This window comes from Heteronotia binoei, chromosome 21 (assembly GCF_032191835.1).
Source record: "Heteronotia binoei isolate CCM8104 ecotype False Entrance Well chromosome 21, APGP_CSIRO_Hbin_v1, whole genome shotgun sequence".
NCBI lineage: Eukaryota > Metazoa > Chordata > Lepidosauria > Squamata > Gekkonidae > Heteronotia > Heteronotia binoei.
Window position 1 is genome coordinate 39,003,990 of NC_083243.1, and position 27,847 is coordinate 39,031,836.

The 27,847-nt window shown below is 47.8% G+C and overlaps 1 protein-coding gene across 1 annotated transcript in view; it reads left to right on the top strand.

Moving 5' to 3' along the window:
* LOC132589565 (cation channel sperm-associated auxiliary subunit beta-like) overlaps nucleotides 1–27,847 on the top strand; it is a 92,050-nt gene that overhangs the window by 46,047 nt on the left and 18,156 nt on the right. Inside the window, exons 14-20 of the mRNA XM_060262330.1 lie at nucleotides 4,216–4,367; nucleotides 7,105–7,286; nucleotides 13,798–14,124; nucleotides 14,580–14,719; nucleotides 18,197–18,385; nucleotides 20,721–20,831; nucleotides 22,380–22,490. Coding sequence (XP_060118313.1) covers nucleotides 4,216–4,367; nucleotides 7,105–7,286; nucleotides 13,798–14,124; nucleotides 14,580–14,719; nucleotides 18,197–18,385; nucleotides 20,721–20,831; nucleotides 22,380–22,490 — 1,212 coding nt within the window. The remainder of the gene's footprint in view (nucleotides 1–4,215; nucleotides 4,368–7,104; nucleotides 7,287–13,797; nucleotides 14,125–14,579; nucleotides 14,720–18,196; nucleotides 18,386–20,720; nucleotides 20,832–22,379; nucleotides 22,491–27,847) is intronic.

The following is a 27,847-nucleotide window of genomic DNA, read 5'->3' on the forward strand; positions in this document are numbered from 1 at the left end:
TATGGTTCAAGAGACTCCTTCAGCTGTCTCATCACACCTACTGTCGCCTTCCTTTGGCAGATGACGTTCTCACCCAGAATCAGAGCCAGATACGGCACCACAACCCCCAGATCCTGGGGCTCACAGCATGGAGAATATGGCCATAGACTTGCCATTAGATGTTGCACAGGTTATCCTAAACACCAGGAAATCCTCTACCAGTGTAAATGGAAGCATTTCTGTTCTTTTGCACTTTCTCAACAATTTGATCCAGAGACTGTACCTCTACCTTCAATCTTAAAATACCTTTTGTCATTACAAGTTTCTGGACTCAGTTATTCCTCTTTGAAGGTTCATCTTTCAGTCATCTCGGCTTTCCATAAGCCTGTTGACAGTCAGACTGTTTTCTCCCATAGACTGTCCAAATCATTCCTAAGGGGCATGTTACACCTTCACCCTCTTGTTAAACCTATTGTGCCCATTTGGAGTCTATCACTAGTTCTTGCACAACTTACAAAACCTCCGTTTGAGCCCTTAGCTACCGTTGATCTCAACCTTCTTTCCTAGAAGATTGCCCTGTTGGTTGCACTCACCTCCGACAAGTGAGCTAGTGACTTGTGTGCATTTTGTTCTGATCCTCCTTATACAGTTTTTCACAGGAACAGGGTGGTTCTAAGAGCGGATCCGGCCTTCCTCCCAAAAGTTTTTTGAAATTTCATCTTTTGACTTCTACTTCGTTACCCACATTTTTCCCTGAACCTAAAGATTCTGGACAAAAAGCTCTACACACTCTCGATGTCAGATGAGCTTAACTTGTTTGTGGCCTACGGCAATCCCCACAGAGGGTGTAAAATTTCTACCCAGAGACTCTCTAAGTGGTTATCCAATGCAATTCGGTTGTGCTATGAAGTTGCTAAGCAACCTTTACCTGAGGGTCTCAAGGCTCATTCGACTAGAGCGGTCTCGACCTCCTTGGCCTTCCTGGAGGGCATCTCCTTAGAGGACATTTGCTCTGCTGCATCATGGTCCTCTCTGTCCACGTTCATCTCCCACTATGCTTTGGACATTCGTGCTGGACGTGACGCCTCCTTCGGCCAAGCAGTTCTCAGGGCCATCTTTCACTGAAGTCATCCCAGGTGAGTGCCTGCATACATTGTAAGTATTTAATTTTTTTTGCCAGCACCCACCTCCTTCTTTGATCTTCAGCTTGCTTATCACCCATGTGTGGGACTGCACAGAGGCCACGATGAAATAAACAGGTTGCTTACCTGTAACTTATGTTCTTCGAGTGGTCATCTGTGCAGTCATACATGCCCACCCACCCTTCCCCTCTGCTGGCTTTTCTGCTCTGGTTTTGCCTGCGTAGACTGTCAGTAGCGGCTGGAAGAAACTGAGTGGGAGGGGCGCCTCCCGCTTGCTCCAGGCATGCACAGTCGATGCCTGCTCCCCAGGATGAGTGGGAGAGCATGCCAAAAAATGCTCTAGGCGAGCTACTGGAGACTCCAAGGTACGGATCCGTTGCCAGCGGCAAGATCCATGTGTGTGACTGCACAGATGGTCACTCAAAGATTATAAGTTACAGGTAAGCAACCTGTGTTTTGTTTTAGGGAATGGGAAAGCCTTCTGGCTCCACTCCCAAAGTCTCCTGGCCACACCCCCAAAATCCCCACATATTTTCTTAGTTAGACTTGGCAACCCTATATGCAAAGGAGTTCCTGCTACAAAGAAAGCCCTGGAAGAAGCGTTCATGCACATAAAAGCTTATACTCAAAATAAAACTTTGTGGTCCTTAAAGGTGCCCCTGAACTCCAACTTTGTTCTCTTAGAAGAATATTTACTCAGTACTCAACAGGGTCATTTCTGTAGTCAAAGTTATTATTTAGAATTTCAAAAAACTCTTCTCAACAAACCTCCTCTTTCCCTCTCACTGGAATCTCCTCTGCAATTGCAGGAGGAAATAGTTGGCTAGCATTTGTTCTGCTTCTTGAACAGGGAGAGGGCCTGAACAGGAAAGCATCACTCTGCACACCTGGGATATACCCTATACAGCCCATTCCCCTTATTCTGTGTAGGTAGGTAAGTGCCTAAAATTGATTTCAGCTTAGCTCATGAAATTTCCAAGTGGTCCTCTGCATAGGCTCCAGTTCCCATGGGTGTGAATGCACAGATGATCACTGAAGAAATAACAGTTACATGTAACTTCAGTAACATCTTCTGTCCTTTCCTGGACCCTGACATAGTGATTGCCTAGTATTACTATTATTATTATTATTTGTTTATTTATATTCTGCCCATTCCCCCGTATGGGCTCAGGACGGAGTATAACATAAATAATAAAATCACCATAAAATCATAGCTGCATGATAATAAAAAAACCCAATCACAACATTCAGTACAACAGAATAGTCCAGCAGACAATATAAGATGGTGTAGCAGGACAGTACAGCAACTCAGCGCAGTAGGATAGTACAGTAGGGGAGGCCAACCGATCTAATGGATAGATGCTCGCCGCCTGGCAGAACAGCTCCGTTTTACAGACCCTATGAAAGGCTAGAAAGCCAGGTAGGGCTCGGATCTCCATAGGGAGCTGATTCCACCAGATTGGGGCCAGGACTGAGAAGGACCTGCCCCTGGTAGAGGCAAGTCAGGCATCTCTTGGGCCAGGGACAGTCAGCCTATTGTGGGAGGCCGAATGAAGCAACCTCCGAGGCATATACAGGAATGTTGGTCCCAGGTCATGTAAGGCTTTAAAAGTCAAAACTAACACCTTGAAATGGATCCGGTACTCTATACACAGCCAGTGCAGGCCACAGAGCACCGGCCGCATGCTTACCCATACAGGTGATGCAGTCAGCAGGCGACCTGCCCAGTTCTGCAGCCGCTGCAGTTTCTGGATCAGTTTCAATTAAATTGCTCCCAACTACTAGTTACAACCTTTGGTATAGCCAATTAATATAAAATTTTACCCAAGGGATCCCTAATTTCTTAAGCAAAATCAGTTCCCCAAATCAATCAACCCAATTTAGCTAAACAAAATAATCAATTTTAAGTAGCAATTATAAGGTTTAAATTTACTAACAATACTAAATCTCACTAATTAATTAAATCCCTCCCCCATCCTATAAATTTAAACCACCTCACCAAATTAGCTGAAATTAATTCGTGAAAACAATATTGACGGCTCAGCAATATTAAACTAATTAACTAAAAAAATTTCAGTGCAGAGTGAAAGTGCTAGATGCTAAGATGTTAAAGTGCTTGGTGCTAAGATGTTAAATGCTATGAATACTCAGTTTAAAGTACAGGCATAGTGCAGGGTAACTTTCCATTAGTCCCTCTTGTAGCAGCAGTTTTCTTCCTTCTTGGACCTTTTTTGAATAAGCAACTGAGTCTTTCCAAATGCCAGGCAAGATTCTCACTTCCAACAGCCACCAATTGTCTTTGGCTAGCTCCGGCAAGTCAGGGGGGGTAGCAACCCATTCGTTTCTCCAGCAGCATCCATGGTTGGCGCTGAGTTGTACTGGGTTGCTGCTGGGCTGTCGGTTGATGCTGGGCTGTCCAACAGATCTCGCTATCAGGGTGAAACACCCTGTGCTGCCGCGACGTCCAGGCACCTCCAGCTCTGAGTCTACCCCAGTGTCCACAAGCACTCAACAGCTGCCAGCGTTGGCGGTCTCCAGTCATCGCCCAGGTAAATTTCCACAAGCGCCGTGATTGCTCCAGTCCTCTGCAACACAGCCAGGCTGACACAGCAGCATATTATGTTGTTTTTTAAGAAGGTCCTGGTGTGCTAATGAGGGTACAAATTTTCCTCTGCAGTTGACAAAAGACTATACTAACCCAACACTGAAAGTGATGGTAATTCCAAATCCAAATTTTTAAGTAGAGATTGTAGGGTGGTAAAAGTCACGGGAGCCTCATCATCAATGCATATCACATGCCACCCTCTTTTATGATTTGAATAATTTGTTTAAACAGCTGCATGGGAGTTCTCAACATATGTACAACAGACGTATAAATGAAGTTAGACTTCCTTGATAAACGCATGGCATGCTTAATAAAACTTTTGATGACAGTTTTATTATCTTTTCAGTTGATGAAAAGCTGGCCCGTTCTAATGTGACTGTGCACAATAGTATTATGAGCCTCTTCCTGTGTTCTAATATTTTATAATTGCTTCTTGCTACTTTTGTGCAAATTTTATTCCTATGAATAAAGTTGTTGTTTTTTTTGCAGGCAGATGATTTAGCTTTTGATGGCCCTTTAGCTCCACACTACATCACTGAAGAGAAAATACTGCTTTTCAGCTATGTCCCATTGGTTCGAGGCTCTCACAATTTAGAGCCAAGATTCCATGATCGATACATAGGAAAAGCATTTGAATATAAGTAAATACCAATAAGGCTAAATGTTTTAAGGATTATCTATCAAGGAAAATCATGTTGCTACAAGTGTTAAAAAGCATATTTGTTTTATAGTAAAAATGAGTATATTGCACAACTTTATTTATTGATGTCAAATCTATCCCTGGCTTTAAACTCACTGTGTTGTAAAATAAGAGTAAATTGAATAGAATGAAATCAACAGTATTCAAAATTTGAGATACATCCCACACACACACACACGCACCCTCAACTGACGGCTTAGAGAATGCATTGGAAGTTAAACTTACTTTCTTTTCACCTCTTTCTCCCTTCCCCATCTTCCTCCCTCTCTCCCTCCCAGTTCTCAAACATCTGCCATTTATGTCTTGCAGCTCTCAAACATCTGAAGTTTATTCTAGGTAGCTCTTGCGTTAAGCAAGTTTGGCTACCCCTGGCCTAGTGTTTGCAGGCCTGGCATATATTTGGGAGTAGGTAGATCCCATGTCAGCCTGAGACTTGACAATATCAAAATGTTGGATCCAGACTACATGGGCAGTTTCCAGAGATGTCCCCTTCCTGCTGAACATACCCCTCAAGTTGTTCCTCAGGATCCCCCATCCTGCAAGGAGCAGGATGTAATCTAGACAAAACGTCTACATCAGTAGGCTGCAGTGGGTGCAGGGAAGCAGGAGAGTTCCAGTCATTGGAAAATTTGTTCTGGATACATTCCAAAATCCTTTTCTTGATCATGAAAGATGAGGGAGTTTCTTTGAGTGCCATATAATCTTTTATTTTGGAAAAATTGTGGCTTTGACTTTTCAAAAGCATTGTTTAGTAGGTTCTGTCAGGGGCGTAGCTAGGGCTTTCGGGGCCCGGGGCCCAAGATTTATGTGGGCCCCCCTACATGCGCGCACGCTGCCGGAAACAGGAAGTGACGTCACTTCCGGCGACGTCACTTCCGGTGACGTCATGCCACCGCCGGAAACAGGAAGTAACATCACTTCCTGTTGCATCATTTTTCCCCCGCGCCACCTGCCGGAAACGGGAAGTGACATCACTTCCTGTGACATCATTCCCCCCCCCCCCCCGCGCCACCTGCCGGAAGCAGGAAGTGACATCACTTCCTATGGCATCACTTCCCCCAAATGACATCATTTCCCCCAAATGCCACTGCCGGAAACAGGAAGTGACTTCACAGCACTTCCTGTGACGTCCCCAAAAATCCCCCAAATATCACCGCCGGAAACAATTTTGTTCTCAAATCCTGTATATACTTCATCAGTATATGGGATAAGGCACTTTCTCAACTGTGCTGCATAATGCAGCCTATTTATTTTGTCCTGTTTGCTCTGTTGGCTCTATCTGCGCCACCTTCATCACTTTCGGGGTGTGGATCCCCCAGTGGGGTGGGCTCCCGACTCCCTCCGCCGGCTGTTTCTGATAGCCCTGCGCCCCCTCTTTCATTTGATATGTGTCCCGTGCGGGTGCCACCCTCCCGCCGGGAGATGCCGCAAAAACACTGACCACTGAAACTTAGAGGAAAGGTCCCCCGTGCAAGCACCAGTCGTTTCCGACTCTGGGGTGATGTTGCTTTCACGTTTTCATGGCAGACTTTTTACAGGGTGGTTTGCCATTGTCTTCCCCAGTATTATACACTTTCCCCCCAGCAAGCTGGATACTCATTTTACCGACCTTGGAAGGATGGAAGGCTGAGTCAACCTTGGGTTGGTTACCTGAATCCAGCTTCCGTCAGAATCGAACTCAGGTCGTGAGCAGAGAGTTCAGACCTCAGTACTGCTGCTTTACCACTCTGCACCACGGGGCCGCTGAAACTTAATTGCATGATAAATCATAGTACTAGTATCCATTGTTATATTGTTTTAACTGATATTTTAATATTTTTTTATGCTTTGTCTGATGCTTTATGTATTATCAATGTTTTTATCTTGTTGGTCATTTTGACCCTAATCTGTGAGCCGCCCTGAGCCTTCAGTGGGAAGGGTGGGATATAAATAAAATAAAATCTCTAAGTACTGTCCCCCTGCTGCCACTTTGCACAGGAAAAATGTCTTATGTATTTATAGTTTACCTTTCTTTGAGCCCAAGGCAGAGTACAGAATTTTAAAAATGCAGATTAACTGTATAAAACTGCTAATCAACAATGCAACTGGGCTAGGATTACAGAATTAGTAAGAAACCACCTTTAGGCAAGGTTCAGTGGAATTACAATGCAGTATAAAAGCAAATTGACGCCTAGAATAATCATTGCAGTGGGTGACATAATCCTGTTCCATTATAAAGGCATCCTCTTGGCTTGTTCTATTCTGTTATATTGTTAATCCCTAATTCCATTCTGTTAAATTTCTAACTTCTGTCACAAATTCAACTTGGCCACAGTAATCCATGCCAGTCCGTAGCCAGAAATTTTGGGGTGGGGTGGGGGGCCCAGGAAATAAAATTTTGGGTGGGGGGCCGCAGGGCTTGGCTGCTTCTTCCAGCGGCCAGCCGCTGGGCCCCAGCTCTCTCCTGTGCGCTCTCTCTCGCTCTTGCTGTGCTTCCTCCTTCTCTCACGCATTCTCTCTCACTGTCGCTCTCTCCTGCTCTCTCTCTCATGTGCTCTCTGTCATTCTTTCTCAAGCGCTCTCTCTCTCACTCGTTGTCACTCTCTTGCTCTCTCTGTCGCTTTTGCTGTCGTTCTCTCTCGTGCTCGCTCACTCGGTGTTGCTCTCTTTCGTTCTCTCCCCCCTACCCCACGAACTAGGAAGACAGGTTCCCTGCCCCCGGCAGAGATGGCGCTGCTGCTCCTCTCGAGTGGGCCTGGCAGCGGCGGCACCCACAGGGGGGCAGACAGGAGGAAAAGTGGGAAAGGAAGGAAGGAGACCCTCTCGCTTGCCCGCCAGCTCTTTTTCCTCTCAAGTCTGGGGGTGGGGAGGACCCGGCTGGGTAAGCTGCAAGCCCCAGCCTAGCCACCTCTGCAGAGCAGTCCTGCTGGCGGCCCGCATGCTCGACGACACCTGCTTGGGCGGCCGATGAGAGGAAAGGCGGGAGGGAGGGAGACACTCTGCCAGGCAGCCCCGCGCTTAGTTGGGAAGGGGGAGGAGAGGAATCCGGCATGTTCCCCTGCCCCCAGTGCTGCTTCTGCGCTGCTTCCGCTGCTCCTCCTCGAATGGATCCTGCTCCTCCTCCTCCCTCCAGCGGCCTCGCCGCCGCTTCTCCGGCCTCCGCCACCGCCGCCGGGCCCCGCGCGCGGGCGGGGAAGGCGGCGAGTGCAGCCGGCCCCCCAGACCCACCAGACCTGGGGCGACCCGCCCTCCCCGCCCCCCCTCCTTACGCCACTGGGTTCTGTGGTTCCTTTGTTTTGTTTCTAGGCCTACTTCATCTTACACAGAACATACCCATGTAATGCATGTATGAAGCATAATCTGTAGGATCTAAAAATTCATGTATTAAGCACATGATAGAGATGCATGCCCCAAGAAACTCTTGTTTGTAAACAGTTCCTCTGGTATGTGTCCATGTTGTTGCTGTTTTTCAGCTAAGGCCAGAGTCACTGGAGAGCCCCTAGTTGCAATTTTTCTGGAGACAGGATTTTCCCTAGTCCTTCTTTGCTTCTGTAGCAGAGGTATTTGCCTCATCCCTCTCTCCCATCTTTAAGGGTCTGAGCCCAAGTCTCCTGGGTTAATTGTGGGCAGACTCCTCCTCCACTCCACAGCGTAGAGTAGCTTCTGGCTACTAAGATGTCTATGAGAGCAGGGAATGTATATGCATTCCAGGCAACAGGAAAACAGGGCCGGATCTAAGAGGGTGCAGAGGGGGTGTGCTTGCCCCGGGCACCACCAGAGGGGGAGCGCAAAATTGGGTATGAAGTCCATTCTATTCTATGGGTTCATAAGGTAGAATGGACCCATAAGGGGCACCATTTTTTAATTTTGCCCCCCCCCCCTCAAAAAACATGTAGATCCGGTCCTGCAGGAAAAGGCAACCTAGAGAGTTGTCACGTAGCTATTGTTGTCAGCAAGCTCTAATAAATGCCTTCCTGCAATGAACAACATGTAGAGGAAATGGCAATGATCAAGCATACTCTCTAGAGATGTATGGGTCCTGATGTCACCTTCCTCCGGCTATTAAAAATCTACTTCAAAAGCAGTCTGCCTGTTCACTGATCAATGAACTTTGTGCGGAATGGGGCGATTCCAGTAAACTGAATGAATGAATAGTACAGTGGTAGTCAGGTCATCATCATTTATTCCATTATTTGTTTATTTTTACTTTATTATTTATTTATGAATTTACTACTGGGACTTAAGGTGGATTACACTGTATAAAACAATGTCATTGGGTAGCATGAGAGATTTAATAAGCAATGCAATGGGACTAGGATTACAAAAATTAGAAAAGTGCAAAAAAAAGTATCAGACATGCTGTGTCAAGCAATGCAGAAAATAAAATTACAAAAAATGGAAAATGCTGTAAGAGCATGCTAGAACATACAACAAATTGATCATTATAATGTACACTGTGACATACACTACAGTCTTATTGTGTGTTAGCTTTATAAAAATGTCCTCCCAAACAACTGTTTTACATAGTTTGCAGAATTAAAGAAGTGTGGAAGCCTTTCTTCCAGTTACTGAAAACTGAAACTGCAAATTCAACGTTCTTTTTTCTGTACATTTTCTGCAAGGCAGATAGAAAGCTCTGCCACTCAAAACAGTTCTCAAACCAAGAACACCTGTCACAGCACCTGTAGCTAAAACTCTGCTCTGCATTGTTATTTTGTTTTGGGCTAAACAAGCTGAGGTTGTGATATTCTGTACTTAAGTTTGGCGAATAAATTTGTCCACATCTCTAAAAATTCTTGGTCTGTGCTGCAGTTCTATCCTTGAAATGTATCAGTCGTTGGGCTCTAGTTCTGAATTTTCTTACAAGATTAAGTTGGTAAACTAATGCCAAATGAAACTCCCAACATGCAAGTCACAATTATTTTAAAAAATAAATAAAATTATTTACAAATTGAACACAGAACTAAATCGCTGCCTCAAGGCTTCTAATGGTGCCACCCAACAAATGGGTAAGATAAACAACTGAGCGTATACTAGGGATGTGCAAAAAAAAAAAAAATTCGGATTGACACGGATTCAGAAGTATACGGGGGGGGGGGGATTCGGAATCCCCGTATACTCCTGAATACCGCATTTGGAATAGCCGCATATACGGTAGATGCATGGCTATTACTGAATATACGGCCCTATTTTACCCTATGGGCCATTGAAATCAATGGCAAATAGGGTATATTTGAAGCTGCATGGAGGGGAGGGGGTTTGAGATAGAGCCCCCAAATTTGCAGGGGACCTGCAGAGGACTCTCCCCTCCAACCCTCCCAAGTCCCAAAAAGATTGGGCCAGGGGATCCCATTCCAGGGGCACCCAAAGAGGGTGCCCCTATTCCATCATTATACCCTATGGGCCATTGAAATCAATGGCAACATAGGGCATAATTAGAGGCTACTGGGGGGCAGGGGGTTTGAGGGAGAGCCCCCAAATTTGCAGGGGACCTGCAGGGGACTCTCCCCTCCAACCCCCCCAAGTCCCAAAAAGATTGGACCAGGGGGTCCCTGTCTTTGGGCTCCCCAAAAGGCCCATTGCTAACAATGATGGGGAAAGCCCAATTAGCCACTTCCTCACTGTAATTGTCGTGGGAAAAGTGGCTCTGGGGAGCAGGGGGTTTTGAGGAGAGCCCCCCAAATTGCTGTGCAGCTTCAGGGCACTGTCCCACACAAAACCCACAAGGCCAAAAAAAATTGGACCAGGGGGTCCAATTCCTGGGGCACCCAAAGCCAAACCTAACCACATCAGAGAATCTCTATAGGACCCAAATGCACTACATCCCTCTATCTACTCTATGAACCCTGCAGGGCAGGCCTGGAAGCAATATAAAACCCAGTTGCCAACATCACTGCCACACAAAACACAATCTGCTCAAGTTCTGCTCTGCAGACCTGGCTGCAGCAAACCCAGATGCCAGCTCTCCAGCCCTGCCCCAAACAACACGGGGAGAGCTGGCCAACCACAACAAACCTGCTGGTTCTGGGTCTCTCACCCAGGTGCCAGCTTCCCTGCCACAGAACGCACAATCTACAGATGCCAGCTCTCCAGCCCTGCCCCAAACAACACGGGGAGAGCTGGCCAACCACAACAAACCTGCTGGTTCTGGGTCTCTCACCTAGGTGCCAGCTTCCCTGCCACAGAACACACAATCTACAGATGCCAGCTCTCCAGCCCTGCCCCAAACAACACAGGGAGAGCTGGCCAACCACAACAAACCTGCTGGTTCTGGGTCTCTCACCCAGGTGCCAGCTTCCCTGCCACAGAACACACAATCTACAGATGCCAGCTCTCCAGCCCTGCCCCAAACAACACGGGGAGAGCTGGCCAACCACAACAAACCTGCTGGTTCTGGGTCTCTCACCCAGGTGCCAGCTTCCCTGCCACAGAACACACAATCTACTCTATAAAAACAAGAAAGTGACCCAGCCCACACACACCCTCACCAACCCCCACACCAACCAGAGGCAATTTAAAAAAACCAAAACAAAACCAGCAGAATCACAAAAGGCCAAGTGTTAAAAAAAGTGGCCTTTTCACCAACAAGAAAGCTCAGGCCAAATAAGTCAACAACACTCCCCCCCCAAAACCAGAACCAGGAAAAGGGGGACAAAAGTGGCCTTTTGAACAATGGAAATTAGGCCAAACAGCACCCCCCCCCCCAAGAACCCAAAGAAAAGAGTAACAGCAGCAGCACAACACAGCAGCAACAAATCAAACACTGAATACTTTTAGAACAGTAAAAAATTAACTTTTAACAATACAGGAACTTTGCCAACCCCTCCCCCCCAAAAAAACCCTTCACCCTAACCCCAAGAAATCCAAGCCACCCAAATCAGGAGAAGTAAAAGGACACTGCACTTTTAAAAGTCCTCTCACTAAATTAAGATATGGGCAAATTGGCAACCCCCCCCCCACCCCAGGCCCCCTCCCCAAGCAGAAACCCCCAAGTAAGCTACCCCACCACCACCACCACCCAAATCTGGATAAGTAAAGGGACTCTAAGTTTTTAAAAAAGTCCTTTTACCAACAATAAATAAAAATAAGAACCCCAAGAGTGTCTTACCTTGTCTTCTCTAGTCCAGGCAGGGAAGTCTGGTAAGGCTGAGTGAGAGAACTGCAGGCAGCAGCTTAAGCCAAAGGCCAGCCAGCCCTTTGCACAATCTCTCACACACAGCAGCAATGGAGGAGTCAGTCCAGCCAGGAAGGAAGACTCCTTAAAAAGCCCTTCAAAGCATGCATTTGCAATGCATTTTGCAAATGCATGCTTTGGATTGGCTGCTGGGGCTCCTCTTCCCCCTCCCCCCCTCCCTGATCCCAGGGAGAGGCGGGAAGAGGCCACTAAAGGCGCGAAAGTAGGCAAGCAGCTCCTTTGAAGCTGCAGAAGCTACTTTGCCGCCTTTTGAATTGACAGCCGTATACTTACGAATAGCTATTCGTAAGTATATGGTGAGCCATATTCGGCTGCCGTATAATGGGCGCCTATGGGGATCGGCTGCAGCCTATTCCGCATACAGCCGAATCAGTGCTGATTCGGCTGTAAATACGGTTCGGCCGAACCGAATGCACATCCCTAGTGTATACATGAAATTAATGTTGTGGCCCCCATCTCGTGGAATAGTCCTTCCGAGGAAGTCAGGAAAGTGCCTGCACTTTGTCGTTCTGCAAACTATGTAAAACAGAAGCGGGCATTTTTATCAAGGCTATGTCATAATGGAATTATTTAGGAAGGAGCTTTTATAAAAGGAACCGGATTGTGTGGACTATATCACTGTATGATGTCTTTTGCTGTATTGCCCTGCTCTTATTGCATCTTTGTAATACCATCTTCCACATAGTTTAACATATCATGTGTATTAATTTTGCCATTTCAGATTACTGTATTCCTAGTCTTAAACTGTGTTGTTTATTAGATGTCTCATCAGATTGATTGCATTGACTTATGCTGTGTAATCCTTTTTCAGTTTTAGTGCTGAAGGAGGACTATAAACAAAGTAAATAAATAAATGAAATGAGGCTGAGAGTTGAATACTTTTCTAAGTGAACATGCGTAAGATCAAGCAACAGTAGCATGATCCCTGGGGTGCCTATAGGTAAGGGATCTGTTCCCAGCAACTTTCCATCTTCAGAGCAAACATTACATCCCTCCCCTGTGAATAAGAGTCCTGTGCCGTAGCATATATTAGGAAAGAAGACTTGTGCTCACTTGACTCTGGGCCGAAATCCCTTATTATTTGTCTCCTGTTCTGTCAAAAATAATTGCCCCAACAATAGGAGTTCTGTAGGACTATTGTGAAACACTGTCCCATTCTCTCTGTCTTTTTCTTTGTGTTGGTCTGAATATGCTACAGCACCATTTTACTCCTTGATTCCTTAATCTCTCTCTCTCTGCTTTACTCCAGCATAATTTTACACATGCACACACACACACACACACACATACACAGCTTTTAAAATCAGGCTTCTTCATCCCTGCTAACTGCTAATTCTGTTCTAAGCAATTACATGGAGATTGGAAGATTCATGACAAGAGTCACACCTTTTAACCTCAACTCCTTCCTTTTTTAACATAAAGAATTTATAATGGAAAGACTTGTGACAGATTTCATACCAACCCTAGTGTTAATAAACAGGCCTGACAAATGATTGATGGGGCCTGGTCACCTTTTCCATCATCTTGGCTACGTCCCTGAATACTGCATTAGAAAATACCAAATGGGACAAGTTCTGAGCATGCTGTAGTTAATTTTATTTAAAGTGTAGGCTGGGATTGTGATCCAGTTGTGCTTCCTTTCCATTCAGGATAGGAGGATCAGGCATAATCAACAGTGTTTTTCAGCACAAGTATCCTCCACATTTTTCATCCTCTATCCTTGTTGATATTCTGGAACGGCTCCCTCTCGAGACTAGCACCAGCAGCCCTTGCTTATTAAATACGATAACTGTTCTGCAACCTGATCCTGGTACTACTGCCTTTAAACTTCAGCTTGGTGCTTCAGGTGAGTTAAGAATATATAGATCACATGACAATAAGGGCAATTTGGGAGGTGACAGTTTCTTTTACTTCTCTGTCCCTCTTCTGTATCTCTGTGTTCCTTGTTCAGTGGCAGTGTCTCCTCAGCTCCCACTTGCTCAGGCACACTTCATTTTCTGAACGAAAATTGGAGGAGTGTACTATGCCTTTAATCTGTGGGAATTTACATTACAGTTGATCAAGCCAAATCTGGCCTCAGAGTTTATTTTCTTTGAAACAGAAAAATAAATAAAAATTTGTAACAATCTCACCAATGAACAGACCTTTGTTTTAGACATTAAAATAATGTTCTGATACGAAGTTTGTTGTTTTCTAGGTACTCACATATTTAAAGCATCTGACGTTGAGAAAACCATCATGTTTCCAGGATCCAGCAGTTTCCTCATAATTCGTGTTACAAGTGACCTCACTGCTTTAGGAGAGGCCACTGTGCCTCGGCTAGTGATTTTAAATCATCCTTTCCCAAGTGGACAGTGGTTCATGTATGACTTTGGCACTACAAATGGAAAAAAATGGAAGGTTACTGTTGACATATGCAGATACACAGTACAGCAGCTTGATGATCTACCAATCTATGCCGTTAGATACCTGGATCTTGGGTCAACACTAAATTTTGCATTCAGAGTGACACCAGTTAACGTAGGTAAGGTACTCCTAGAATTCCTTTTGCTGTGGGGAGCCAAAGAAGCTCATAGCCATATGTATATGTTAGATTTTAGTAGAGTAGACTTTAATAAACTCAGAAGCATGATGAGAGTCATTCCACAGACAAGAATTGAAGATTAAATAATAATTTGTTAGTGGTGTGTTGATTTTTTTTTTTGCATAATTAGTCAAGTGTTGCCTAAGTTGTGATCTCATGAGCAGAGGGAAATTTTTACAGTGGGACAAGCACGACCCCAGCTACAGGAAGTGGAAGAACAGCAGATATTCAGAATCTTGTTCCTGTTCCTATGACAAAAACTCTCTGAGAATTGTTGTCTTGATAGTAGTGTGGGAGAGGTATCCTGAACCATTCTTTTATTCTTGATTTGGCTGCAGAAGGGAATACTGGGGATTTTTAGTATTTCCTTCAGTGCTTTTTCCCCTCCTCTACAGCTTATCGTGTGTTTCATATGCACTTAATGAAGGTAATAGTGGGAAAGCCCAATCTACTGGATGTGAACACAGAAGCCTACTGGGATGACAACGATAGTTACACCGTGAAAATACGTGTTAAAAGCAAATTTTTTGAGCAGGTAACAAACAACCAGCATTGTTCATGATGTCCTCATAAAACACTAGCAGGTTTAAAATAAATAAATAAAAATAAATAAAAATAAAACACTGGCAGGTTTAATGTGCATTCAAACAAAATTGCCAGTCAGTGTCTGGCAACCAATAAGAAGGTTGTGGGCGGAGATATAGGAGCGCATGGTGGTAAAAACCATAGAGGATCCAACAATTTCTAGAATTATTTCCTTTAAACAAAATTTACTGAAAACGACATGTTGGGTTTTTGGATCCTTACCGGATCTCTCTCTTGGTCAGTCTCTGCCAGTTCACACCCCATCAACTTGTATTTGTAGCTGGGATTCTTGGCCCCAATGTGCATTACTTTGCACTTGGCCACATTGAACCTCATCTGCCATGTTGACTCCCACTCACCCAGCCTCAACAGATCCCTTTGGAGTTCCTCACAATCCTCTCTGGTTCTCACCACCCTGAACAATTTAGTGTCATCTACAAACTTGGCCACTTCACTGCTTACTCTCAACTCAAAATCATTTATGAACAAGTTAAAGAGCTTGGGACCCAGTACTGAGCCCTGCAGCACTCCACTGCTTACCGTCCTCCACTGCGAAGACTGCCCATTTATACTCACTCTCTGCTTCCTATTAATTAGCCAGTTTTTGCTCCACAAGAGGACTTGTGGAAGGGGATGCTCTACAATTTCCGTGAACCTGCCCCCACCTCAGACTGCAGACTCTCCATATCACTTCCCATGTTGTCAGTGTCAGCTCATGGACAAATTGCACCCTAGGCAGGCGCCCCCCACCGGCAACCCACCGGGCGTGCTCCGCTCGCCACCACCACTACCGCGGCCACTGCCACCCTCCTCCAGCCTGCCACCACACTCTGCTCGCCACCCCCTCGCCCCGCTTGCTCACACACACCCGCGCTCACCACGACTAAAACAGTCCTACAGGCTTCTTGCAGTCCACGCCTGCATGTTTAACTAAATGCACAGGTGCAGGCTGCTAGAAGCCAGTAGGGCTGTAGTCACAGCGAGCAAGGGGGGGCGAGCGAGTGGAGCATGGCGGCGGGGGGGCGAGCGGAGTACAGTGGCAGCAGTGGGCTGGAGGAGGCTGGCGGTGGCCGCAGCAAGGGGAGTGTGAGGCAAACTGGTCGGTTGCCTTGGGCACTGAAAGGGGGGGAAGACAAATTTGGCACTTTCTGCCTCTTGGCACCCTAGGCAACCGCCTAGCTTGCCTAGTGGGCGAGCCGGCCCTGCACGTTGTTTATAAGGGTCTACCAACTCTCAAGAGAACGTGTTCAAGGTACACAGGAGAAAGATAAACTGACCATGTATTCCTGGATTTCCGTTTGTTGTGGAGGGCCAAAGAAGTACATAGCCATACGTATATGTTAGATTTTAGTACAGTAGAAACATGATGAGAGTCATTCCACGGATGAGAATGCAGGAAGGGAAAGGACTAGTGAAGGATGGGTTCTCCTAAAACGAGGTCTTGCAAGCTCAAGCCATCACTATTCCAACAAGACAGAAACATGCTGTAATGGTTAAGTGTGCGGACTCTTATCTGGGAGAACCGGGTTTGATTCCCCACTCCTCCACTTGCACCTGCTAGCATGGCCTTGGGTCCTCCATAGCTCTGGCAGAGGTTGTCCTTGAAAGGGCAGCTGCTGTGAGAGCTCTCTCCAGCCCCACCCACCTCACAGGGTGTCTGTTGTGGGGGAGGAAGGTAAAGGAGATTGTGAGCCGCTCTGAGACTCTTCGGAGTGGAGGGCGGGATAGAAATTCAATTTCTTCTTCTTCTTCTTCTTCTTGTTCTTGTTCTTCTTCTTTTTCTTTTTCTTCTTCTTCTTCTTCTTATGAAGATAAAGGAAATGTTCAAGAAATGAAAGGAAGGTTATACCTCTAAAGAAAAGTATCTGCATATTGCTAGGCACTGTTGGTCAGCCATCAGAGGTGCCAAAGCTCAGAGTGAGGTGAGACTGGCCGGGGAGGCTTGCTACAACAAGAAAAGTCTCTTCAGATATTGCAAGCCCAGATTTTTGTGATCTCATTGGGACATTTTACTCACAAGAGTTTCTGAATGTAACAATCTGCTACATTTCAACCAGCTTCTTAAGACAGGAACAGGAAAGGAAAGCAGCCTAGGGGGTAGAATTTTCCTCCATCCCATAATCTAATTCTAGCTAACACTTTCCTATCTATTTTACTATAGAAATGACTTCTGCAGCGAATGCACAACAGATGGACTCTGCTTTCATACCTTCACACCCTGGTGGCTCTGTCTGCTCACTCCATCCCCTGATTTCCTGCTGCTAAGATTTAAAGGCACACAGATGTTCCAAAACACCAACAGTTGCAAGCATCTTCTAAGCCTGCCAAAATTTAAAGGCACATGATGGCTGGTGGGGCAGCGCTTTCCCCTACCAGCCACCTGGCTGGTGGCAGGGAAGAGTCTGCAAAACCAGGGTATCCCCCGCTGAGATCTGGAAACTGGCAAGCCTAGCCCTAAAAGTGATTTGTATTAACATTTTTGGTTCTTGGTAACACTGCAACCCCTGCCCCTCAACAAAAAGAAAAAAAGTTGTTTGTTACCTTTATGCTTGAGAGGAGCTGACTGGGGAGTAGCAACAAAACCTCAGTTAATTTCCCACAAAAAGGATATTTTTTCACATGTATCTCATATTTTGACATATTTATTGCTTCACTGTTGTTCCCCCTTAATTAAATCCAAACAAATTTTGGCCATATAAACTTAATTTATTATTCTTGTTTTGTCTCCACATGTCCTAAAACATCTTTATCATGGTGAATGCTAATTTGTTGTTCAGCTTCTGACCGATTTCGCACTCACCTTACACCACTGTCACATTTGTCTTCTCAGAGTGGGGTCCTTCAGATTTCCCACTATCTGTGCCGGGGCTGCAGCAAACATCGTGGTTTTCACGCAGCAAACGGAAACTGCTAAAAACCAGTTTTCGTTTGCCGCACGAAAACTGTGATCTTTGCTGCAGCCCCGGTGTAGATAGTGGGAAATCCTAAGGACGCCGTGCTGAGAAGACGAACGTGACAGCGGCGTAAGGTGAGTGCAAAACGGTCTCTGTCTATAAGTTTGAACTGTTATTTTCCATTTCTATCTACTTGAGGATGTGTGTGCATATGAAAGCTCATACCTTGAATAAAACTTTGTGTGTCTTAAAGGTGCCATTGGACTCTAACTTTGTTCTATTGATGTGTATTTGTTTCTAATACTGGATTAATGCAATTAAAAATATCTCAATGGGAGAGGCATTCATCAAATAAGAATTCTTATACTCTTGCAGTTAAAGAAAGCACCAGGAAGTTTAAAAAACCAGACCAAATGTTAAGGTGCTATGTTAATTGCCATATTTTCGTAGAAAGGCCTCATGGTGAGAAAGCAATTATTCATGTACACTGGAGAAATACTTATGCTCTGTTTATTTTGTGTAAACATCCCTAGGGTAAAACTTCCATTGCTGCGATTGTTACAGAAGGATCCCTTCGTTGTGATGTCACAACTCTTATATTAACACTGAAGAACTCCTGCTCATATCTCAAAGTAATGCACTACAAGTTACCTGTTCAACTCTCTGCTTCAGAATGGCTATTGGAAATGGCCAATGCCTCAAAATATTTAAAGAATTTACCGGTAAGGATCCAAAAACCCAACATGTCAAATCATTAATTCTCTTTTCAGCCTCCTTCCTCTCCTCTCCTAAGGCTTTGAACTGGGTCAGAACAGGACTTGTTCCAGTTGGTTTCAGTGCTACAGGATAAATGGTTTAAAGATGTATTCATATGGACATTACAGTGAGCCTAATTTTAATGTGGTCCAACAGAAAGAGTAGCGTTGCCAGCCTCCAGGTGGGGCCTGGAAATCTCCCACTTTTACAACTGATCTCCAGCTGGCAGAGATCAGCTTCCTTGGAGAAAATGTTAAACACAACTGGAACCAGCGTACTCAATGGATAATAAAAGGGAATCACCGGAAACAATGTAACTTTCACAAAACAGTGTACAAATATATTTAGTGCAAACTGAATTGAACAAAAAGAACAGAACACTGAGTTTACAGTATGAATAATGTCCCCACAAAGTCTTTCCACAGCCTGAAAGTGGGCTTCTTATAATAGACACAGGCGTGAGCAAAATCCTTTGAACTCAGAGTTCAACTCCAAATGGCACGGAGGAAGTAAGGAGGAATCGCTTATTGCAGGACTCCTCACGATTTCAACAGAATATCCTTCATTAGCCTCCTTCTCTCAACGTTATGCGGAGCCTTAACTAAATGTTCGTTACACATGGATTAACGCATGCTCTTCTACATGTGCTGCCGGCTCTCCTTGGAGAGTTTCTCCGTGCGTAGTGCTGTGAGGCTGTTACCTGGGCTAGTTGATGAGTGGGAGATGCCTCTTCGATAAAGGACTGGGTCTGAAACGGTGATATATGCACATCCCTGTCAGAGGTTTTCCATGCATTCACTGGTTTATTTTTCCAAGAACTGAAGCCTTGGTTTTGGCTGGATTGAAATTCATATTGCTACATCTATCAGCATTTAATATCAGCCACAGGACTGTTGGAGCGCACTAGCATTTCAATCCACCGCAAAGGAGTGGCAGGATCATTTTTCTAAACCTTTGGAAGTCTTCTGGAGCAATGACGTACTTTAGGACTTTAATGAACTGTTTGTTATGATTTTTGAGTGACGTTATCAATTGTATTGTTGTGTATATGATCTTATAGATGCTGTAGTAATAAGTGTTTTGTAAATTTTCTATGAAATTAATTTGACTGCTGCTTTTTGAATTTTGTTCATAGTATTCGGAATCAGTATTTATTGCTTTTCGTGATTTTCCAGAGTTCTTATTTTGTTTGCCTTTAACCTTCACTGGGGTTCTCTGGTTTTTCTATTCCCAACTGGGGATTGGCAACCCTAGACCTGCATGGACCAAAAAAAAAAGTGGGATGGAGACTGTAGTAAAAAAAATGGAATTAGGTCAGACTGAGTGAAAAAGCTGGTTGGATCTAACCTGCTCTGATGAAACCAACTGATGTCATGAACATCAGAAAGCACTCCCTTGGCACTGCTGGGAGAAGGCCTACAACTGTGAATGTTATCAAAGATTTCAGATTTTCATGGCTGGCAACATCATTAGGGTTTGTAGAATCTTTCGGGCTCAAGTGCCATGTTCTACTGGAGAAAGTTTTTCTTCCAGACGTTTCTGTGAATGTGTTGGAACACAAGAAAATCCACAGAAGTTTCTAAATTAATAAACTCTGTAGTTACCTTATCAGCAGTATTGGTTGCCTGTTAGGGATTTGGGTGTGCTAATTTAACCCTGGCAATGCAGTAGAACCAGGTTTGAGAAAAACAGAACCATGCCCTGAACTGCTTGGAAGAAGGGTGGCATAAAAACATAGGATAATAGTCTGGTCTTGAACCTAATTATCTATGCCAAATTGGCAATAGCAGCAAAATGGAAAAAGTTAGAACCTCCCTCTGTGGATGAATGGTTCCATCATGTGTGCAATACTGCCTTATTCACTAAATTAACATTATCAAAGGGCCCAGAGAAATCATTTTTGATGTTCAGATGAACTTATTGACTACTGAGCACTGTTTATAATGTTTTGAAGTCTGATGCCTTTTTTGTTTCTTTCTGTAGTTTAGAGTATGAAATGTTGTGTTATATGTGTTGCATTATATTTTGACTTTGTATTGTGTGCTGTACATTCAAACACTAACACATTTAAGACAGGATAACACACTACTTGTTCAAATCTAGAATCTCCATTGTACCTATTCAGTCATGGAATATGTAAAATATCCTTGATCATTATACTTTGTGCACAGTTTTTAAAATCTATGACATACATTCAAATTAATCTCAGATGATACCTCTGAAATCAGGACTAGTGATGAGCAAAAGGGCAAGCCAGGTGGGACAGTACTGAATTGTTATATGTTGTGTCTTCCCAAACAGGTGAACTACAGGCCACCATCTAGATTGGGAATTGCTGTTCCTCTCACAGAAAACTTTTACAATGCTGACCCTGGAAAGCCTAGAATGAGAGATTATTTTCAGGGATCAAAAGTAAGTCTTGGTAACATCCCCATAGCCACAAAATTTTGGTTTGTTGGGCAGGGGCAAGATTGGTGGGGCAGGGAAGTGGGAAACATAATTGAACATCTGTCTCAACCTCCTGCCACTTACTTAAAAACATGCCAGATGGCGCTCTCCTGGACCAGATCCCTGCTTCAGTAAGGAGGGGATTGTCGGCAAGATGAGGAAGCAGCAACTGAACATTGGCTTCAGCCCTCAGCATTGGCTTCAGCCCTGGCTGACCAGGCACCAGGAGTGAACAAACAGGTGGACAAGGAGGCTGCTGCCTCTCTGCAGTGCACACACAAACATTATTTCTCCCCTAGTGCAGGTGCACTGCAGAGAGGCAGCAGCTTCCTACCTGCTCACTTACTTGCTACCCTGGCACCTAGCTAGCTGGTGCACTTTAGTATTTTTTTAAAACAGTGTCTACCAGCAGGACTTGTGGGGCATGGTCATTAAGTGAAGGAGTGTGGCCATGAAATATCCCACCATAGCTACAGTCCCGTTTGGGAGCTACACCCTCAGAATTTTTTATAACCTCTATACATTCTGCATCCATGGAGTCTGGCCCAGGTATCCTGCCTTCACTTACTACAGACTCTGTCTCCCACATGTAAATAGGTAGGTCACCTGCCTGTCATTCTGCTATCCAGGATTTTATTGTTGCTTGTTGCTGTTTGGTTAATCATTGGTTAATGGTGACTTCTGAGACCAAATTTTAGACAGTAATGGGAAAGAAGTGACCATTCTGAAGGTACCCAGTAGATCTTTCTTAAGGAGTGGCTTTCATATACATCACCAGCTGAAAAGAAGTTGCTCAGATAAAGATCTGAGTTAATTAACTGGTTCACATGGGAAAATATTCTTCAAACAGTTAGAGGCCATCCAGTTTTACAATGTGAAAGACCCAGGGAATAAGAGGACACTCAGAAAAAACTGTAATAGAACTCTTTACCTAAACCCATCTTATTTTATGAGGCACTCAGAAATCCCATCCATTTAGTTTCATTCAAGGGAACATTTCTGTTATGCTCTCTGCTCAATAAAGAGCCAAACCAGTTCCGTATTCCACCCTGTCCTTACTCTTCTGACTTCCACAGATCTGTTATCTACTCAAACTGGTGGTGGTGGAAAGTTCCATCAAGTCACACCTTATTGTGACGCTGTAGGTTTTCAAGGCAAGAAATGTTCAGAGGTGGTTTGCTGTTGCCTGCCCCTGGTCTTCCTTGGTGGTCTCCTGTCCAAATACTAACCAAGGCTGGCTATGCTTAGTTTCTGCGATCAGATGAGATTGGGCCAGCATGGACCATCTAGGTCAGAGCTATTTACTCAAACTACCTTCTGTCACATTGGATGCAGAGGCCCCTGCCACCCCACCCTGTTCCTAAAATTCTCAATGGTAAAGTCATAGCGTGTGCTAGCTACCACAGTTTTTGAAGCTAAGTTGATGCTGCACTATTTAGTCATTTTTCACATTCAGAATTTTGGGATGATAGGAGAAACTGTTTGTTTGTTTGTTTGCATATCTTTCTACAGGCTTCTGGAACTTACAAGCAATGTGCTAATAAGTCAAGTCGGTCTGAATGTGGTTGCACAGATAACATGAAGCTGTCGTTTTTTGTAGCCTTTTCAGACTGCAAGGAAAAGGTAAGAATCATTTGCCACAATAATATAGTGCAGGGGTGGCCAATGGTAGCTCCCCAGATGTTTTTTGCCCACAACTTCCATCAGCTCCAGCCAGCATGGGGCTGGGGCTGATGGGAGTTGTAGGCAAAAAACATCTGGAGAGCTACTGTTGACCACCCCTGATATAGTGGGTTCCTCACAATGATGAGGCATAGTATAGCGCTGCACTCAAAGACTGAACACTGGGCCAATGGGGCCAACTATATATACACTTGAGGTTCCCGTGCTAGCATCCTATTGGACCATTTAAACCAGCAGGGGGCTCATGATTGAAGCAGGGCAGCAGGGAATTGGATCTTGCTGCCTATTGTTCCTGAGTCCCCAAGCTCAGTCCTACAGGTAGGGTGGCCATAATGTCTGAAGGCCAGCCAGGGACACCTTGGGGGGGGGAAGGCAGGAGTGCGCGCGCCGCCGGAAACAGGAAGTGACGTCACTTCCGGCGACGTCACTTCCGGCGACGTCATACCACCGCCGGAAACAGGAAGTGACATCACTTCCTGTGACATCATTTCCCCCGCGCCACCTGCCGGAAACGGGAAGTGACATCACTTCCTGTGACATCATTTCCCCCGCGCCACCTGCCGGAAGCAGGAAGTGACATCACTTCCTGTGACATCATTTCCCCCAAATGGCATCATTTCCCCCAAATGCCACTGCCGGAAACAGGAAGTGACTTCACAGCACTTCCTGTGACGTCCCCAAAAATCCCCCAAATATCACCGCCGGAAACAATTTTGTTCTCAAATCCTGTATATACTTCATCAGTATATGGGATAAGGCACTTTCTCAACTGTGCTGCATAATGCAGCCTATTTATTTTGTCCTGTTGGCTCTGTTGGCTCTATCTGCGCCACCTTCATCACTTTCGGGGTGTGGATCCCCCAGTGGGGTGGGCTCCCGACTCCCTCCGCCGGCTGTTTCTGATAGCCCTGCGCCCCCTCTTTCATTTGATATGTGTCCCGTGCGGGTGCCACCCTCCTGCCGGGAGATGCCGCAAAATGAGCCCCCTTGAGGCTTATGGCGGCAGGGCTCGGGGGAAGCAAGCTAGACTGCTGTTCTTTTGAGGGGTTATAGAGTGTTTCGAGCCCCTCCCTGTGGCATTGGTCCCATCGTCGTGGGACCCAGGGGGCCGGCGCAGCAGCCTGCCGAAGCAGCCTGTCACTAATAACACAGGTCGAGATGCGGAAGTGACTGACAGGCTGCTTCATCGGGCCGCTGCGCCGGCCCCCTGGGTCCCACAACGATGGGACCGATGCCACAGGGAGGGGCTCGAAACACTCTATAACCCCTCAAAAGAACAGCAGTCTAGCTTGCTTCCCCCGAGCCCTGCCGCCATAAGCCTCAAGGGGGCTCATTTTGCGGCATCTCCCGGCAGGAGGGTGGCACCCGCATGGGACACATATCAAATGAAAGAGGGGGCGCAGGGCTATCAGAAACAGCCGGCGGAGGGAGTCGGGAGCCCACCCCACTGGGGGATCCACACCCCGAAAGTGATGAAGGTGGCGCAGATAGAGCCAACAGAGCCAACAGGACAAAATAAATAGGCTGCATTATGCAGCACAGTTGAGAAAGTGCCTTATCCCATATACTGATGAAGTAAATACAGGATCTGAGAACAAAATTGCACCAGAAGACACAAACACAAAGCTCCCTTACACTGAATCAGTGCTTGGGTCCACCAAAGTCAGTATTGTCCACTCCAGTCACAAACACAAAGCTCCCTTACACTGAATCAGTGCTTGGGTCCACCAAAGTCAGTATTGTCACATAAGAACATAAGAGAAGCCCTGTTGGATCAGGCCAGTGGCCCATCCAGTCCAACACTCTGCGTCACATAAGAACATAAGAGAAGCCCTGTTGGATCAGGCCAGTGGCCCATCCAGTCCAACACTCTGCGTCACATAAGAACATAAGAGAAGCCCTGTTGGATCAGGCCAGTGGCCCATCCAGTCCAACACTCTGCGTCACATAAGAACATAACAGAAGCCCTGTTGGATCAGGCCAGTGGCCCATCCAGTCCAACACTCTGCGTCACATAAGAGAAGCCCTGTTGCATCAGGCCAGTGGCCCCTCCAGTCCAACACTCTGCGCCACATAAGAACATAAGGAGGGAAGGAAGGGAGGAGGGAATGGAAGGGAAGGGAAGGGAAGGGAAGGGAAGGGAAGGGAAGGGAAGGGAAGGGAAGGGAAGGGAGGAAGGAAGGAAGGAAGGAAGGAAGGAAGGAAGGAAGGAAGGAAGGAAGGAAGGAAGGAAGGAAGGAAGGAAGGAAGGAAGGAAGGAAGGAAGGAAGGAAGGAAGGAAGGAAGGAAGGAAGGAAAGGAAGAAAGAAAGAAAGGAAGGGAGGAGGGAGGGGAGGAGGGAGGGAAGGAAGGGAGGAGGGAAGGGAGGAGGGAAGGGAAGGGAAGGGAGGAGGGAAGGGAGGAGGGAAGGGAAGGGAAGGGAGGAAGGAAGGAAGGAAGGAAGGAAGGAAGGAAGGAAGGAAGGAAGGAAGGAAGGAAGGAAGGGAGGGAGGGAAGGAAGAAAGAAAGAAAGGAAGGAAGGGGGGAGGGAGGGAGGGAAGGAAGGAAGGGAAGGGAGGGAGGGAAGGAAGGGAGGAAGAAAGGAAAGAAGGGAAGAGGGAGGGAAGAAAGGAAGGCCGCCCCCCCCCGCTTTCGGCCCCCTTACCTGCGGTGGCGGTCGGCGGCGAGTCGGGCGGCGGCGGCGGGTCAGGCGGCGGCGGCGGGTCGGGCGGCGGCGGCGAGTCCAGCGGCGGGGGCGGCGGCGAGGCCAGGGAGGCGTCGGAGAGGCCTTCCTTGGCCGGCGCTGGCCCGGGAAGGCCTTCCAGAGGCTCTGGAAGGCCTTCCCGGACCAGCGCCGGGTGCTCCGCGGCCTCCCCGCGGCCTCCGCTGGTCGCTGGGGGCCTTCCAGACACTCTGGAAGGCCCCCAGCGACCAGCGGAGGCCGCGGGGAGGCCTTCGCTGGCCGGCGCTGGTCCGGGAAGGCCTTCCAGAGGCTCTGGAAGGCCTTCCCGGACCAGCGCCGGGTGCTCCGCGGCCTCCCCGCGGCCTCCGCTGGTCGCTGGGGGCCTTCCAGACACTCTGGAAGGCCCCCAGCGACCAGCGGAGGCCGCGGGGAGGCCTTCGCTGGCCGGCGCTGGTCCGGGAAGGCCTTCCAGAGCCTCTGGAAGGCCTTCCCGGACCAGCGCCGGGTGCTCCGCGGCCTCCCCGCGGCCTCCGCTGGTCGCTGGGGGCCTTCCAGACACTCTGGAAGGCCCCCAGCGACCAGCGGAGGCCGCGGGGAGGCCTTCGCTGGCCGGCGCTGGCCCGGGAAGGCCTTCCAGAGGCTCTGGAAGGCCTTCCCGGACCAGCGCCGGGTGCTCCGCGGCCTCCCCGCGGCCTCCGCTGGTCGCTGGGGGCCTTCCAGACACTCTGGAAGGCCCCCAGCGACCAGCGGAGGCCGCGGGGAGGCCTTCGCTGGCCGGCGCTGGCCCGGGAAGGCCTTCCAGAGGCTCTGGAAGGCCTTCCCGGACCAGCGCCGGGTGCTCCGCGGCCTCCCCGCGGCCTCCGCTGGTCGCTGGGGGCCTTCCAGACACTCTGGAAGGCCCCCAGCGACCAGCGGAGGCCGCGGGGAGGCCTTCGCTGGCCGGCGCTGGTCCGGGAAGGCCTTCCAGAGGCTCTGGAAGGCCTTCCCGGACCAGCGCCGGGTGCTCCGCGGCCTCCCCGCGGCCTCCGCTGGTCGCTGGGGGCCTTCCAGACACTCTGGAAGGCCCCCAGCGACCAGCGGAGGCCGCGGGGAGGCCTGCGCTGGCCCGGGAAGGCCTTCCAGAGGCTCTGGAAGGCCTTCCCGGACCAGCGCCGGGTGCTCCGCGGCCTCCCCGCGGCCTCCGCTGGTCGCTGGGGGCCTTCCAGACACTCTGGAAGGCCCCCAGCGACCAGCGGAGGCCGCGGGGAGGCCTTCGCTGGCCGGCGCTGGTCCGGGAAGGCCTTCCAGAGGCTCTGGAAGGCCTTCCCGGACCAGCGCCGGGTGCTCCGCGGCCTCCCCGCGGCCTCCGCTGGTCGCTGGGGGCCTTCCAGACACTCTGGAAGGCCCCCAGCGACCAGCGGAGGCCGCGGAGAGGCCTCCCAGACACGTAGAGAGGGGGGGGGGCGGGAAGGGCGGCCCGCCCCAGGTCTGGGGGTCCATGCGTTGGCAAGGGGGCCCCCAAAACAATGGCCGTGACGTTGCTGCGCCTGCGCTGAAAGGGGGGGGGAGAAAAAGAATGGAAGCGCCTGTGGCGCCCGACAGCGTGAGGGGGAGCGCGCGCGCACGGCGGAAGAAGGGGGTGGGGAGCGGCGCACGCACGCAGGGCTCCTCGTTCCCTTCCCTTCCCCCCTCCCCCTTTTTCCCCCCTCAGTCACTCACTCACACAATTGAAAGCATTAAGCAAAGCGCGGGAAAGGCGCGCCGCCCGCGTCCGTCGCTTTTCTCCTCTCTCGCTCGGAGTCGTCGCTCCCTCGCCTCAGATTGAAGGCGCGCATGCGGCAGCATGCGCACCAGCCTCCTCGGGCTTCTCCCGTGGCGGGGGGAGGGTCTTGTCCTTGGGGCTGGGGGCTGCCGCCTGGGCCGGGGGCTGCCGCCTGGGCCGCCCTCGCCGCCGCCGCCCTGGAAGCAGGTAAGAACTGGGGAAGCGTGGTCAAGTTACTGTGGCTCCATGCACTTCTGAAAGTTCTGTGCCTACCAATTCCAAGATTCATATCTTTACCACAATCAATCCTTTCTGCAGCTTCTGACTAACCCTTAAGAGAAATGCACTGCTCTATAGAGATAGGCTGAAGAATTTAGAGCTGAGTTAGAACTACAGTCCCATATGATTTAGAATGCGCTCTCTCTCTCTCTCTCTCTCTCTCTCTCTCACACACACACACACACACACACACACACACACATCCAATGCTGTGTTCACTGTGAGAATGCCAAATTGTTCAATTGCTCAAGTTAGTTTATACTCATACTGAGCATATGAAGCTGCCTTATACTGAGCCAGACTGTTGGTCTGCCAACATCCTCATTGTCTACTCTGGCAGGATCTCCACCAAAGCTCTTCCTCATCCTCTGATATCTGACTCTCTTAACTGGAGATGCCAGCCACTGAACCTGGGATGTTCTGCATCCAAAGCACATGCTGTACTACTGACCACCCCCCCCCCCAACTCTACTGCTTCTACGATCATTCCAGGCCCCACAATCTACTATGCACAAACTCAGCAAGGACTGCTTCCTGTATTGTAAAGAGATTTGCAGTAAATGCTACATGAATATATCCTTTACAAATGTTCATTCATTTATTTTGTATCAGGGT